The 17,136-nt window shown below is 39.1% G+C and overlaps 1 protein-coding gene across 18 annotated transcripts in view; it reads left to right on the top strand.

Annotated features, from left to right (window-relative positions):
* The window catches only part of ENOX1 (ecto-NOX disulfide-thiol exchanger 1), a 616,720-nt gene that overhangs the window by 329,578 nt on the left and 270,006 nt on the right, over positions 1–17,136 (top strand). For 14 of the 18 annotated variants that reach the window (XM_074387765.1, XM_074387772.1, XM_074387767.1 and 11 more), the window contains one exon: positions 453–599. The exons of the other annotated variants lie outside the window; for them this stretch is intronic. In XM_074387765.1, the coding sequence (XP_074243866.1) occupies positions 512–599 (88 nt within the window). In that variant the 5' untranslated portion in view covers positions 453–511. The remainder of the gene's footprint in view (positions 1–452; positions 600–17,136) is intronic. 18 annotated transcript variants of the gene reach the window in all.

The following is a 17,136-nucleotide window of genomic DNA, read 5'->3' on the forward strand; positions in this document are numbered from 1 at the left end:
GAAGGAGAAAACAAGAAAAAAATGGTTGAGAAACAAGTACCAAAGAATAATAGAAGAATAATAGTCAAAATGAAACAATACTATTTTCTAGATTTTAAGAGACCATAAAGTGCCCAAAATGATAGGTAAGAAAAGAACCATTAGCTCACTATGTTTCTTTATTCTGAGACTTCAGAATATCAGGATTAAAAAGAAGATTCCAAAACCTTCCAAGGAGTAACACAGGTCACATGTAAAAGATCATGCATGGTAAAAGGAATAGTAGTGGCCTGAGACTGCAACACTGGAAGCCAGAATACAATGAAATACAGCCTAAAAATTCTGAGGGAAAATTGCATTTTACTTAGCGTTCAATTACAAGTGTAACTCACAAACAAGTATGAGAGTAGAATTAAGACATTTTCAGACACACAAGGTCTCAACAAATTTACCTCCCATGTACCTTTTCTCAGGAAGCTACTAGAGAATGTGCTCTACAAAAATGAGGATGTAAACCAACAAAGAGGAAACCATGGGATCCAGGAAACGGGGGCTCCAACACAGGAGAGAGGCACAGGGATTTCGCAAGATGGTGTTAAAAAGAAGCCCCAGGACAACAGGTGGGCAGCTGGCCTGGAAAAACCCTAGACCAGAGGGACTGGACGGGAGGCTCCTCCAGGGAAAAAGAGATCCAGTAGACTAACCAGTTGGACTAATTGTGTAAAAAATGGTTTTTAATATACGTTTTGTAGTTCTTGTGGATAGTTCATGAACAATTTATGATAGATACACAAAAGAGGCAAGCAAAGTAAAAGACAACACCAGGAAGAGCAAGGTGTTGGACAAGACTGAACATATACTCTTTTACTACTTGTCTTAGTAGTAAACAATATTACATGGTCATAGTAAGGTAAACTAGAATATCTGTTTAACCCCAAATTGCCATTTAACCCACTGAAAAGGTCGGGGAAGAAAACTCGGAAGCCTGTGATAGTATCAGAGTGCTAAATTTTCTTTATTTTGCATAGTAATAAGGCAGATAATCTCTTAAAATGATAAGGTAGTATCAGTATCACACAATACTTAAGTATAGGGATGTAAATATCATAGTTAAAAGTGGTTTCCTCTCCCTTGGTGAAATTCAACCTCCCAACTTACATTTGCTGGATGGTGCTAGTTTTCCTGCGCTGGAAAAGACCGTAGATTAACCAAACCAAGAACAGTTGGTTGCAGCCTATATAGGAGGTTACACACTCTGGAAAATAAGCCTTTTTCATAATAAAAGCAAAAAACAAAGTAGTTTCCTTTGAGGAGCAGGAAGAGGGACTGGTCGGTAAAGTCGGTGAAGGAAGTACTCTTTTTGATTATAAGCCTTATAATACTATTTACCTTTTTAAACTGTGGGCATATATTACTGTCATAAATACTATGCTGATTTTTAAAAATTACTGGAATCAGAAGTAGAAATTATAAAACCAGCATGCTAAATGCTCCCACCCTCCCCCCACCCAAATAAAACAAAACTAAAGAGGAAGAAGTTAGTGATTTTTTAATCTTTCACTACTCATTTATCTACCTCATGCCTCATAACAAAGTAGGACTCAAGACCCTCTGCCAGCCTTACTCCAACCAACATTTCCCGTCATCTACACCCACTTCCCACATTCTTTCTTTAAGCTAAACAGGGCTACTTGATGTTTCCTGTACAACACCTAGATTTTCCTTTATCTGGACCTTTGCTTGTAGCGCGATTATTGTTCGCCTTCCATTCATACATACTCCTAACACACACTCTTACACTCACACATAGTTGAGTGAAGGTCCCTTTATAAGGTCCCCTTGTAGTACCTCCATCCCTTGAACACTTCCCTACCTGTTTACATGTCAGCTCAGATAGCTCTCTGAGGGACCTTTGAGGAACCCTAGATAACAGTGTTTCTCCCCTTTCTTTTCATTTCTGCTGTATTGCCTTTAACAAACACCAGAGGACAGGAACCATATTGCACTGATATTTGCTCCTCCTACAGTGCCAGGCAGAGTGCTGGCATATTCCAGGGATTGCCTCAGATATCACTCAAATGGACAAATTAATCTTCTTTTAAACGTGAAATCCACTCTGTCGTATGGCCCAGTGCTAAACATCTCTATCTGCAAAAATAAATATCACTAGAATGTATGGCTGTTTGTCGTTTTAAGGAAGCTCATGTGCTTTCCTCCTAAGCAGGGAGAGTGTGCACAGAGCCCAGAGGGTAAACTGCTCCCAAAAAGTTTTGTTTGTACTTCCTTCTTGGAGAGTGTGGAAAGCTTGTAAGCTTTTATTTGACTCTGCAGGGTTACAGGTCGCTTGGCACCGATATTGCTGTGGGCAGGATGTCGCTTAGGTCTCCAACTGAAGAAGCACCTAGACATTACCCTGGACCTGGTGGACAATAGCACAGCCTAAGATACAGCAGAGAAATGGAAACCCTGTTATGAGGCCAGAACAAGAAAATAAAAAAGGAAGTACACAAATACTCAATGAGACAGCAAGGTCACCTGTGTAAAGCGTAGCACTGCTAGGACTTGCATTCATAGCTTCCCATGCCCAGTTTAGGTATCTTTCTATTTCATCAGGCTTTATACTATAAGCCCCAAGTCTCTTTTATAACCATTCAAATGATCATTTTTTATAACCATTCAAATGATCATCTAACAGACTATAACAGGATTAATCTAAAACACCCACCTATGGAAATAACAAAAGCCCAGCAATATTATGGTACAGGCAAACAATGGAGTCCAGTGGAGCCTTTAAAAAGAATAAGGCATGACGGGTGCAGTGCTCACGCCTGTAATCCCAACACTTTGGGAGGATGAGGTGGGTGGATCACTTGAGGTCAGGAGTTCAAGACCAGCCTGGTCGACATGGGGAAACCCAGTCTCTACTAAAAGTACAAAAATTAACCAGGCATAGTGGGGGACACCTGTGATCCCAGCTACTCTGGAGGCTGAGGCAGGAAAATGGCTTGAACTTGAGAGGTGGAGGTTGAAGTGAGTTGAGATCTTGCTGCTGCACTCCATCCTGGGTGACAGAGAGAGACTCCATCTCAAGATAGATGGATAGATAGATAGATAGATAGATAGATAGATAGATAGATAAAAAGAAAGAAAAAAAAGAAACGGAGGGAGGAAGGAAGGAAGGAGAAAGAAAAAGAAAAGAAAGAAAGAGAGTGAGTGGAATAGGATTACCTCCTTCAGGTCTGTACTCAACTGTCACCTTTCCAAAGAGGCCTTCCTTAACCACTGAATTCATACTTGAAAGCATTTTGTCCCCTCTCCCCTTCTTCTCCATTAGCATTTGTCCTCATCTGACATAATCTATACCTTATTTGTTTGTTTGTGATCTATCTCCATACTGGAATATAACATACACAAGGGATTTTGTCTGGTTTATTTACTGCTTTTCCTAAGTGCCTAGAATAACCAAATGAATGCAGTTATATGAGAAGGGTTTATATTTGCATAGAAACAGTTGTAGAAGGCTACACAAACTTCACAGTGGTGATCTGTGAGCAGCAGAACTAGGGGATGAGGAGAAAGACTTCTTATTTTATGTATCTTACCATGTACATGTACATATCATTTTTTAAATAAAAGCACTAGTTTTATAGGGAATCTGATTTAAGGTGTTTTGCGAAGACTATGAAAATCAGTTATTAAAAAACACCATTTATTTCTAATTGTGAGATAATAAATACCATTCTGAATTTCTCTGCTTTGTAGAGGCAAACTTGTAACTGGATCACTATTCCAGTTCATGGGCTTTATATTTTATGAAGCCTTTACCAACAGACTTTTTATTTTCCATCAGAGCAGTGCCCTGTGTACTTACATTGTGGTAGGGAAGAAAATGGATTTTTAGGCCAGATACATTTATACCTACTAACTTTTGACTAAATGACCTAGAGCAGGTTACTTAACCAGCATGAGTTCCCTTACCTATAAAATTGGGCTAATTTTCCCCCTAGCGAAGGCTACTCTTAAAGCAAAACAAGACCACGTATATATTCAATGGCTTGCAGCGTCTGGTTCAAGGTAGGTCTCAGTATGCAAGGTTCTTCCCCTTTCCTGACAGAAGATAAGCCAGAGAGAAGACCCTTCATGATATTTTACTTCTAACTACTCAAAATACATTCCCAACATCACCAGGAAGTTCATGAGAAACGCAGAGTCTCAACCTTTACCTGATTTCATGAATCAGAATCTGCAGTTTAACAAAACACTCATGTGATCCTTGTGGACAGTGAAGTTTGAGAAGCTCTGTTTTCATGCTTCTTACAGCAGTGTTTCAGACAGGCTTCTATTAATCATATTTTTTTTAAATTTTCTATATTTTACAATGCTTTGACATCTTGGGGCCTTGTGGACTTGGAATACTTAACCTTCCAGGGTCAGCTAATTCCTAGAGATAGCAAACATCCTGCCTGTGAGCTTGCCTTTGATATCCAAACCAACCAGTCCTGAGTCCATGCCACCACCTGCTTTCTTTTATCAGGCTCCTGCAATCCAGAACACTATTTATCTGCCCTAAATCACTCCAGGGCCAGATGCTGCATAACTAGGAACCACCCTTATACTACAGAGCCTGCTGAAATTATTTAAATTAGCTAATCCTAAAGCTCCTTACTCTGTCCTGCCTGTCCTTTCTGATGGAAACCAAATAAAGGTCCTTACCCACATTTTCCTCTCACTTCTTCTGCCTCCTACTCACCCTGGTGCCTTTCCAGGTGGCCCAACGTGGTCTGACATGCCTGCTCCTCTTGGGAACTCTGACAAACTATCCTCTCAATGGCAGTCACCTCCTGATCTGTTGGCCTCGTCATACCTGAATAAAACCAAAACCCCAGGTACCTTTCCTTAAAAGGCTTCCCTTTTAAACTTCTTAGTTGAACTCCTCCTGCTATCCCCTGGCCCTCACTTCACCTTGCAAATTTAAGGTTTATTGGGAGAGGTGAGAGGGTGTCCAGCAGAGTCAGATTTTCTGTCAGGAGATGGGTCACAAGCCAAAATCTAAGAGGATAGTAAGCCATCCTTCAGCCTGAACTTATTTTTAAATAAAGATGATCAGGGATAACCATATAGAAGGTTATAAATCCGCTTAATATCATAATGACTATATTGAATGCCAATAATATTTCTAAGCACAAGCTTTGAACACTTCTGAAACTGCTATTACAAATGATTAAGACCTCCAAGGTAATGGAACCATTTGAATTCAAACACACAGACTTATTTACGGTATTCTAAAATGTCAAAAACAAATTAAAACCTGCCATTTCATCCTTTCATTTTTCAGTGTGGCTTCTTAAGATGGTATACATGCTTTAGATAGAAATAACTCCTGCCAGGGAGCAGCTATGATGTGACCAAGTAGCTTCCCTACCCACATTTGCATTTACCTCTTGTCTCTTCGGTTGTAGAAAGAGTCTTGATATATGGAAGCGAGCTAACTGAAGCTGAAGTTAATAAAAGCAAGTATTAAAAACATAAAAGGGACATTTCTCCCTGTGACTCAAGGGAAAAAAATGCAATAAGAAGTATCTATTTTAGAAGTATTTCATGTTTGTTTGGTAAGGTTATAAAAATAAAAGATACGAACTTTTGCCTTATGAAGGTTATTTTACTACAATTTTGTTAAGAAATTAAAATTTGACAGCTTTTAATTGGAAATATTAGAAAACTTTCTATTGACTGTTTTACGACCATCAGTTTTGTTTCCATAAGAAATACACTAATTCGTTATTATCTTAAAAAGAAACTGCAGATAGCAGGATTTTGTTCCCCATAACTGGCCCTATCACATTCAATATTACTGCCCAACCATTGTCTAAAATTTGACTTGTAGTTTGCAGGTATCACAATGTCCCCTGAAACTCCTTGTTTCTAGTAGGTATTTTATTTGATCGCTCCTTGACCCTATTCCAGGAAACCTAATTTGCCCAAGGGAGTCTCACACTGGAAAACAGTGTTTGCGTCTGCTTAGGGAAATGTGCCTGAAATAATGACTTATTTAGAACTGAGAACAGAAATGGAATGGAATGGATTGATAAGCCAGTTTGAGCAGGCAGAGAGCAACTTGGGCTTCTAAACGCTTATAAAAGGAGCTCTGCAGCAAAGCACTTTGCCTAGACTGTCTCTGGCAAGGCCCATCTTCATTCAACAAACATTGTCTCCGTGAACTCTGTGCAAAATTCTTACTCTTATAAATGCCTTAAGGCATGCTATTTCATTTTAAGTTTCACTTACACTTCTAAGATGGTGCGGATTTCTCGATTCAGCCCTGCAGACCCCAGTGTAGAAATTGCTCTCCAAGGTATGTTACCCGTTTTAAACTCCATTGTGTCCTTTTAGATGGCTGCGGAATGCTTGGTGGTGGTGATGCCGCTCTGAGTTACAGTGCTTTCTTGGTTGCCAGGAGAGTTGGAGAGTGTGCTGATGCATGGATTACCCAAAGAGAGGGCTTGGCTCAGCTTCTTTCTCACTTACTGAACTGAAAATGAACCAGCAGTCAAAAGTAGGGAGCTGACATCTCATCTAGAGGAATGAAGAATGAGTTGAAGCAAAAAAGAAAAAAAAGGAACTTTATCATTGCATTGTTCTTTGTTGCTGCGTTTCCTGTTTCTTTTTCTTTTTCTCTTCACTTTTCTGCCGGTAAAATACTGTTGATTTGTCTTATAACTATAGCCTCAAGGCTAGTAACTCTTTGAAGTGGCAAAGGTGCAAACAAAAATGCTTTTAAATTTTAGAAACCTGGAACTAGGGTGATCATCATCTTAATCTTTCTCTGCCGTTTGAAATTTTTTTAAAAAATTAAAGCATTGACTATATTTTAAATAGGCAAGGCTAAGCTTAAACAAAGTCCTATTTAGGTACAGTGGTAATGAGAGTTTACCTTTTTTATTTTTAATTTAAATCTGTCTTTGCACAATTAGCAAATTATTAAATGACCTCTCCTGCAAAGTCTGCAAGCAAGTGCCTGTTCCAACTAATAAGAGAACATGTTTTACAAGGTTCATGTTGATTAATTGACAAATGCTGATGAAATCAAAGCAGTGTGAAAATGCAGTGCACCAACTGCAGCATAAATTACTTTTGTTCAAAAATGTTTCCAGTGGCTATACATTTATGGTTTACCTTTCAATAAATATTACTGTCTTAATTGAAACATCCATTGTGGAAATTTATCTCTGAAGATGATTGTCAGGAACCACAGCTATAACGAAACATTTCTGTATCTGTGTATGCTTTTCTGCTTAATTAAAGGCATTGATTGCTATGAACATTTTAAAGATGGATGTTTTATATGTTGTATGAAAGGAATACAAACACAGTTTAATATGCTTGGAAAATCATACACTCTTGATTGACCTCAGCGTTCCCTATATTTCTGATAGCTTCAACAATAAATACAAAATATAAGTTCTAAACCACTAGCCTTAAACCAAGCCATCAGCTGTTATGGCAGCTATATAGGGCTCCATTAGAAGAGCTGTAAGGATGTTTCCAACATCAGAGACACTTGGCCAGACCCAGATTTCTCCTTTTGCATATGAATGAGTAGCTGTCAAAAAGATCTCCTGCATCCTGGATGAAACCCAAAGGTCCAGAGAATCCCAGCAGAGGGGGAATGTAAGTCAGGCACAGACTCTCCTGCAGGGTTCCTACCTCTCTCTTGTTGTGGTCCATGTCCATCTGATAGACGCCCATACTCTAGTGCCTTAAAAACACCTTGGCATGTAAAGTTAGGGGTCCAATTAAGCCGATCCTTTAGTTCAGACATCCTAAGATGTCCTGCTCATTCACACTCCTGGGAAAGTAGATGTCCTCCACAAAGTAACATTGACATACTTTTCCCAACAAAGTCATTTCAGTTCGACAAATATTTATCAAGCCTATTATATGCCAGGCACTGTGCTGGGACCTTGGGATATACACATGAATCAGACAGTTTATCTGGAAAAGCTTACAATAGCCAATCATATCTCTAAACATTTGCAATGTGTTATTTAAAAGACATCTTTCTATAATTTGCCAATTTTTTGAGCTCCTATTGTGTACCAGATATTACTTGAGCTGTCCAAGAAGTATTCAAGATGTTTTCTTTCTTTGATACTAATCAGAGACCACTATGTTCTCATGGCCCTCTAAGGCAAATCTCATTTGCTGGTGTTCTGTTCGAGCTATCCCAGTTGCTGATGACCAGTTTATAGTTGTACTTAAGATTATCGCAGCTGCCAGACCTGGACTGAGATTAAGGTTTGACTAGTACAACAGGATTGACCAGAGACTATCATTCTAAACTTTAGTCAAAGAGTACTGCGACTCCCAGATGGTCACAAAGATTGTGGAATAGGAATATGGGATTGTGGGATGGAGGAGTTAAGGGCAATTTAGGGCATGTGAGAACCTAGCTGATTTCAGGACATGGATCACAGTAGAAACAGATTAAACTGGCAAGGTTGGGCAGAAGTTGAATGGGGCTTATAAATAGGAGAATTCCAAGTAATTGACTAGAAGGTAAGCCCAGAAGGCAGAATAGTGATGGAGGGTATAGAGAGGCAGCCAGTTAGGAGAGATCAACGCAGGTTAATAAGCAGGTGAGTTAGAGCTGTCAGCCCAGTTGGCATTTAAGCACTGAGAAGATAAGGAGCCACTGGGTTGTATGCCACCATCAGGAAACTCAGTTTTAAGAAGAAGAAGAAAAGAAAATCCTTGACACTGAAAATTCTGGTAATCTAAGCCGCAAAGCTCTGAGCAAGTCTGGCAGCATGATGGAAAATTTCTGAGTTCGGGCTCATTTTGTTCTCTCAGCCCAGACATCATTAAGACAGTGTCTGGGATGCTGTAGTCACTCCGCAAATATTCCACTGAACTAACCTGGGTTCCGAGAGGGAGGCAGGTTTCAAATGAGGCCATTTTTATATGGCAATATACAAATTAAATTGTCTTGACACTTAATGAAAAAAAGGCACAGGACAAACACACAAGAAGGAAGGTGATCATTTGTCTCAGTATTTACATTTGTTTCCTCCCTTGATTTCTTTTCTTGTGGGATGGCATTTAGGAAGAATAGGGACAGACTACTGTGGAACCTGGAAAGTTCTATGAGTGTGTGGTTAGCTATTACCCAAATTGGAGATGTTTTCCTCATGGGAGCTTTCAGAAGAAAAGCAATGAAAAGGGGAGGCTGAAGTGATTAAACCCTGCAGAACTCCCAGGTTTATGTCTGTGAAGGTTTCAATGGCGAGTGAGGGCTTAGCCGAATTGCTTGCGTCACACCCAGAATCTCTTCTTATCTCCCCACAGGAAGGGGCTGCCTGATGACCTTCATCCCCAGGAGGCTCTTTTGCTTTTGGCGATAGCTGCCAGTAAAAATAATAGGAAAGATTGTTCCATGTGCCCTTGGTAACAGTCCTATTGTGCTGGTGTCGTACATCACACATAAAAGTTGTAAAACATAGTCTTTTTAAAATGCCCTCTTTTACAAAGTTGGGTCATTGAGATTCAACAAAAACCACCTGGGCAGCATCCATGCCCTTCAGTCGCCATTCAGAGCTCCCATTGCCAGGAAAGACCCGAGGGCCGTTCCTTCTTCTGCAGTCATGGACCACGTTCCCTCTTTTAACACTAGGTGGGGCATTGTTGTTATTAACAGTGGCTCTTAAAAAAAGGAAATGCGTAAGACCTAGAAAGAAGAAAATATTTCTTTAGAACGTAATATTGTTCTATAGAATCAGAGAGCACTGAAGCAGAAAACAGCCAGGAAGAGAGTACAATCCAAATCCTTGCTTCTCATTCTTACCTGAGAAAACTGTGACCAGCCCAAGTTCACATAGGAGGTCAGTGGCAGACTCAGAACTGGAAGCCGGAGCCCAGGTCACTCTGGCTCCGGGCAGCCCCTGCCCCCTGCCTCATGGCCACACACCCAGGGAAGAGGTGCGGGTGGCACTGGATCTAACAAACCATTTTCTTTTATATGGAGGATAATAATAGAAAATCCCCAAGGCCTGTCGTCCTGAATACATTCCTCCTGTAACTTGACTCTGCATGTAGATGAGTCAAAGAAAAGTGAACAATGAACACAATTCTGTTTTTTTTTTTAACCTCTCTTACATATGTTTTTTAAATGCCTATGTGAACGAATTAACTTGATTTCATAAAATGTGAGTAAATGAAATATGTTTCCAGCTAATTTAAGGATTTAAAATTCTGGTTTAGTTAGGCACCGTGAAACGAGTCACAGTCTGTCTTCTTGGTCTTTCCAGCCATTTCCGACCATCTTCACCTGAGCCATTGTCACCGCTGGTCTTCACGTAGAGCCCAGCTGCAGACAAGGGATGTCTCAGAACTTTTTTCTCTCTCCAGATTCACCCAGGGGACCTTGCTTTTCTACCCTTCCTTTGCCCTCTGTGAAAGAAGTAGAACATGAAGCCTGCAGCTCAGCCTTCGCCTCCACACACACCCGTGTGATTAAGTTACTGAAAGAAAATGATCCGGCCCTCCTTGCTTTTTTGTTTTTTTTTAATTGCATTTTAGGTTTGGGGGTACATGTGAAGAACATGCAAGATTGTTGCATAGGTACACACATGGCAGTGTGGTTTGCTGCCTTCCTTCCCCTCACCTGTATCTGTCATTTCTCCCCATGCTGTCTCTTCCCACCTCCCCACCCCCTGTCCCTCCCCCATTTCCCCCCAACGGACCCCAGTGTGTAGTGCTCCCCTCCCTGTGTCCATGTGTGTTCTCATTGTTCAACACCCGCCTATGAGTGAGAACATGCGGTGTTTGATTTTCTGCTCTTGTGTCAGTTTGCTGAGAATGATGGTTCAGACTCTTAAGGTTAAGGCTTGTGTTTTAAGCAGACTGAAAAGAGGTGCTATTGTGGTCTGCTTAAAACACTGCTGCTTTTTCTCAATTCACTGGTAGCCCTCCCCACTCACAGGCCTGCAGTGCTACTTCTAGTCTTTACTTCAGTTATTGCAGCATTCTCACTTTCTCTGTATCTACCAAGGTACTTCACATCCTCTTCTTACTACCTGTACTTCCTAAACAGGTAGGGTCCTTGGGGGAAGAGCAGGCTAGTCTTAAAGAAACAATCTAGATTGTAATTTTTGCTTCATGTTAGACATTGCACACTTAAAACCTTTTTGAAGTAAAAGGCTTTTAAAAGCCAAATCTGAAAAATGTGGCATGTGTGGATGATTATTTTTTCTTCACTTGGAATGCCTCTCCTCTGCCTGGTCTGAACCTATTCATCCTTTACGGCCAGCTCAAACGTCACCTCCTCAGGTGAGCTTCCACTCTCCCCATGCCCAGGTTGCCTTCCAGTATCCTCACTGTTTACTCCATGCTGCCAGAGCCTCTTACTCTTACCACCAGAATATACCAGTTATCTCCAGTACATTATAACCAGTTACGTGTGTGTCTGTCCTGCCAGCACATTTGTGGACTCCTCAACAAGAGGGACGGTGGATGGTGCCTGATTGCTCTTGCATCACACAGGCAGAGCATAGTAGATGATGTGCATTGGGACTTCTTTGCATATTTACAAGATTAAATCAAATTATGTCAGTGTCAGCTCTTTTAATAAAAGGATTCTGAGCTTTTGGAAGGTGGATCAAGTAAAAGCATAATTTAAAAGTCATAATCTTCTGAAATTTCCTGAAGACAGTTTCTAAAGATTTAAAAATTCTTATATTCTTATTTTAATGTGAATGTTTTATATAAAATTAGCCATATATTACTATGTATATGGGGACAATGGTCATTTATTTGCTCCCCACAGAATTTTTGGTCACAGATTCTTTCTGCTATATACAAAAGATGTATACTGGAAACGTGTGTAAATCTAATGTCTGTAAATAAAAGTATACATTAAAATGCACTAAGGGAGCTGTTTATAGAGACCATTTTTCCAAGTGAATAATATTTATATAAAAAGAATAATTTCTGAACTTATCAGAGAATGCGCCTTTTATAGAGTAGTATTTTTTTCCCAGAATGATAAAGGCACTTCTGTATTCCAGTCAAAATTCTCCTGGCATTAATTTTGTTTTTCCATGGTATATTTAAAACACTGGACTGACTCTTAAGAAGATTTTTAATTTATACAACAGATATTCTAAAGTTAATAACTCCTCTTACTGTCATAAAATTGGTATGTATTATTTCTCATCCCATTAATAAAAAATTACTTGTGTAGGCATTTAATGATTTTCACACAAATATTATTTGAGGGAATCAGTATATTATACCCTTGATTTGCAAGAAGAACTGAGGGCTGATGCGAATACTGATGCAGAGCTGGGATATGGAAAAGGACTCTAGGCATAAATTTCAGCAAAACACTTAATGTCCAAAGAACCAAAAATGTTGTGCTTGGAACTGACGTTTTATATGAGTTTTATGTAAATGTTTCCATTTTTACTTTTTCCAGATTGGCCTAAATCAGAGCAAGGGATGGGGTAGTGTGGGTTTGGAGATACTGTGATTGGTGTTTAGAGTGAGTGACTGTCAGTGTCTCTGTGCATTCAGAATGCAGGGTCACTGCTGCCTCTTGCCCTATCTCCCAGTGGTGGGCACAGCAGAGCTCTTTTAATAATGCATTCACTAAGTTGCAAAATAATACTCTTGGCTCTGGAACTACATATTTAACACATTCTCAGCATATGCCATATGGAAAGCCTAGTGCTTTTAGACTGAGGTTCTGCCGTGCATAAATAAAACACTTGAGTGTTGACCTTTTTCAGTAAACAATACTAGAAATGTTGAGTACCTTTCAAATTCAAATGCAAGTTTTAAAATGTGTTCTCATTTTCCTGGGCAGCTGAGACCAGCCTGCACTAATACCCAGCTAATCTGGGGGCTGTGAAGAGCTGGGGAATCAGTCTTACTCGGTTCCTCTATGCTTGTTTTAGCTCCATGTGTGGAGGCTCTGGGGCCCTGGTCTGTTCAATTCTCCCTACATGTAGGCGTTTTAATTTCCCAGGAGATCTCTCTTGTCTCTGGCATTCGTATGGTGAGCATCAAATTTAGACCCACGTATATGCTTCCACCCAATTTTAATTAAGTAGTAAAACTGATCTTTATTTATTAGAATTTTCTTTCAAACACCAACATCCCTCCTTCTACTTCTATGTTTAAAAACATTTCTATTGGCTTAAAAAAAAAGTGTCTAAAGTGCAATATATATATATAAGTATCTTTTCTTGCTCCTAAAAAAATATCTAAGGAGAAAACCTCCACCTCATTGTGAGATCTTGTCCACCTTTTATTACTCGTTCTTGGGATTTCAGCATGCAGAGTGGGAGTAGCTGACTGGAGACTGCATTTACCCAAAGATGATTACCAACAGACCCGCAGTGCTGCCTTGAGGCAGGTAGGTTCTAGGACAGGGTCTCCAGGTGGGAGAGCTGTATCTGACCTATTCCACTGAATTAAAAATTAAAAACTGTTTAGAAGCAGGCTGGTAACTTGTAGCCTAGAGCATCTAGTAGTAGTCCTAGGTTAACGAATGTGTTTTAGAATCATGTTTTCTTTCTCCTTACTTCAAATGGCCCCTCTCTCTTTGTTTTACTCCTCCTGTCTTTTCCTGTCTGAACAATTGAAGTAACCATGATAATTCTAACAATTTGAGCTGAGATTTTAAAAAAACATGCAGTTCTTGTAAGAAACGACATGAATATTTAACTTAGTATAATGTAATTTCAGTGAGTAACCTGGAGTCATTAGTTAATAAGGATTTTTTTTCTTATAACTCTTGGGGGACATTGCTGCTAATATGAAAACAAGTTTGCATCATAACACTTAGTTAATACCCCGGATGCAACATAGAATCATTCCAATTTCTTAAGCCTATATTTATGCATCCAGTAGTATATAATGACTACTGATCTTAAATTAGAAATATCAGAAATCAGTAGGGCAGATCTTCAGTTTTTGTTTTTTTGTTTTTTTGTTTTTTTGTCTTTCATGACTGTGACATTTTTGAAGCATACTAGTTATAGAATATCCTTGATTTAGGTTTGTCTGATGTTCTCTCATGATTAAGTTGAAGTTATAAAATTTTGGCAAGAATACCACAGAGGTGGTATAACCTTCTCAGTGTATCATGTTAAGGGTACATCCTGTCAATGTGTCTTACTACTGCTTTCAATATCTGTTTAATAACATCAATTGAAACAAGGTTTTCTCCAGTTAGCTAAATTATATCATTAATCAAAACATAGTGTTCTTGTATCATTCTTATGACTGGGATTCATATTTAGTATTTTTTAAAATATGCTTTTAAAAATATGTATAATTTTACCTGGATAAAAATGATACTTCAGTGATTTTTATTATAATAACACTTTTTACAGCATTCTAGTTTTAGGCATTCATGTAAGGTTGCTCTTATTTTTAATTTTCTGATTGGCAAAGTACAGTTTCTACGGAAACTAAATGAGATGATACATGTGAAAGTGGTAACAGATAGTAAGTGCTTGGCAAATTTTAGGTAAAGTAGAATTCTGATTTTGATAATTTTTGTGTTAAAAAAAACTCACATTCAATCTCAGGGCAGTAAAATGTCCAGAAAAGTGTCGTAAGTTACTTCCATATTGAGTAAGCACTGTCAGCAAATGTTTAACTTGGAACATAAAAACACTTTCATAATCACAATTAATATAGAGATTTTTAACATTTCTGGCTCTTCAAGTTAGCCACTTGTTTCTACTTCTTTAATTGCTCTGCTAAAAGACACTTTAAGTTTCTCAGTAATTCACCTTTTCATTCATTTAGTGGTTTTTTATTTAACTATTAGAATTGATCGTTAGATATAAATGACAGGAAAGCTCTAGATTTATCACACTTCAAGGCTAAGGCTTCTGAGATCTATTAATAGATAAAAAATAGGAACTAGAAACTTAACTTCTGTTTCTCAGGCTAAACATCTATGCCTAATTCACCCTTTTAGATATTTATTCCCTATTTTACATTTTATTTGTTAATGTAAGGGGCTACCTTATATAATTTCAAAGTTCTGGGAGTCAAAGTGTTACCTCGAGGTTAAAAAAAAAAAAACTAAAAATGTTTTACCTATAGCTGTATGCTTTTGGTTATTTCTGAAACCATTTTCTGAAATCTATAATACACTCATGGACATACCTATACGAATATTGAAAATAATGCATTGTGGCTTAAAATATTTCACAGGAAAAATCTGGCTCATTGCTCATTTATTCACTGAACGTGTTTGTTTCACAAGGTCAGTGCTGATATATACGATAGTGAACAAAAGATATGGAATGCCTGCTTTCATGGAACATCAGTCTAGTCGGAGGAATAGACATTGAGAAAAAAGTAAATGAAGAAAACTATGTAAAAGCACATAAAAATGTTAAAGAACGAGTTACTAGAAGAAAGGACGTTCATCAATAATATAAAAAATGTAAGAAAATATTGAATTCGAGTGAGTCCAGTGATCTCTCAGCCAGTGTTTTGTCTGCAAGCTTAAGCCAGGAACACTATAACATCACATTTGTGGACCCTTAAGATTAGAAAACAGGAAGGCTGGGTGCAGTGGCTCTCACACCTGTAATCCCACTTTGGGAGGCCGAGATGGGCGGATCACATGAGGTCAGGAATTCGAGACCCGCCCAGCCAACATGGCGAAACTCTGTCTCTAATAAAAATACAAAAAAATTAGCTGAGCGTGGCTGCAGGCACTTGTAATCCCAGCTACTCGGGAGGCTGAGGCAGGAGAATCACTTGAACCCAGAAGCTGGAGGTTGCAGTGAGCCCAGATCTTGCCACTGCACTCCATCTTGAGCAGTAAGAGTGAAACTATGTCTCAAAATAAATAGATAAATAAAAAGATGAGAAGATAGGAACGTTTATTTTGTAAATTTCTCACTCAGTACTACACCGTTGAACATAGAAAGTCAACTAGCTGCTTCTTCAAAAATTTCAAGAATCCTTCTCCTTCCCTTCCTCCTTTCGACTAATTACTCACGGAGCTATGGATTGACTGTATACTACAGTGGCTGTCAAATTTGGAGGCGTATCAGTCTCCTTTGGAGCTGTTTTTAAAACTGCCTGCGCCTCAGGTCAGACCTGCTAAATCAAAATCTGCTGAGGGTGAAGACCAGGCATACGCATTTGGAAAAGCCTCCTCAGGCAATTTGATTCAATTCCAGTGCCCATCAGAGGTTGAGAGCCACTGTGTGCCAGGCACACAACATAGCTTTGTGGCTACTGAGAGAAGCAAATAGCCATCCAAGGGACAGGCACATTTTTGTATGGTTTGTAAGTTTAATATTGAAGCATTTGATTGCTCTATGGAAAACTTGAGTTTTTCTCCTGAGCTAAACTAATCCTTTAAGTGTTCTTGTGCCATGGAAATTCCTATTTTTATCCACCGGTTCCTTTGAGGTGGAAACCTGCGATTCATTTTTGAATGTGTTTGTTTTGCACCGTCACACATGTCACTCACTCCCTCTCATTTTCACGTTCTAGTTGCTCACCAAATGCTACCTCCTGTGTCTCCAGAAACCCCTCTCAAGTCTGCTGCCTCTCTTCACGTCCACTGCCGCTGCCTCCTCTTGCCTGGTCTCTCATAATTACCTCCGAATAGGTTAACCCTCCTCGGGATTGAATTCCTGTAGCGTTTACCCTGTGCTTCTCTAAGAATTATCACTCTAACTTACAAATTTGATCTTGTCACTCCCCATTTAAACTATTCCATTTGGTCCCACTGCCTGTGGGAATGAAACTCCTTAGCATGGCCCCTGCCTACATTTTTAGCATCATTCCCCACTTTTTCACCATGTTCCTTTTAAACTACAGCCAAACAAAAATACTCATTTTCTGTACCATGGCACATACTTTTCACACATAAGTATTTTTGATCATAGTGTCGTCAATGCTTAAAACACATTTTAAGGTGTTTTAATATCCCTCCCTACCAATTTTTTTTCCCTCTATTTAACCTTGGAGAAAATCTAAAATTACCTTCAAAGTGAATTGTTTTTTCTTCTGTTTTATTTCTATCAACCTGCATTTTAATGCATTTACTCATTTATCTGTATACCTGCCTGTATACTGACCTATCTATCCAGGCCTCCCTTCTTTGGAGTGAGT

This window comes from Saimiri boliviensis, chromosome 16 (assembly GCF_048565385.1).
Source record: "Saimiri boliviensis isolate mSaiBol1 chromosome 16, mSaiBol1.pri, whole genome shotgun sequence".
Lineage (NCBI taxonomy): Eukaryota > Metazoa > Chordata > Mammalia > Primates > Cebidae > Saimiri > Saimiri boliviensis.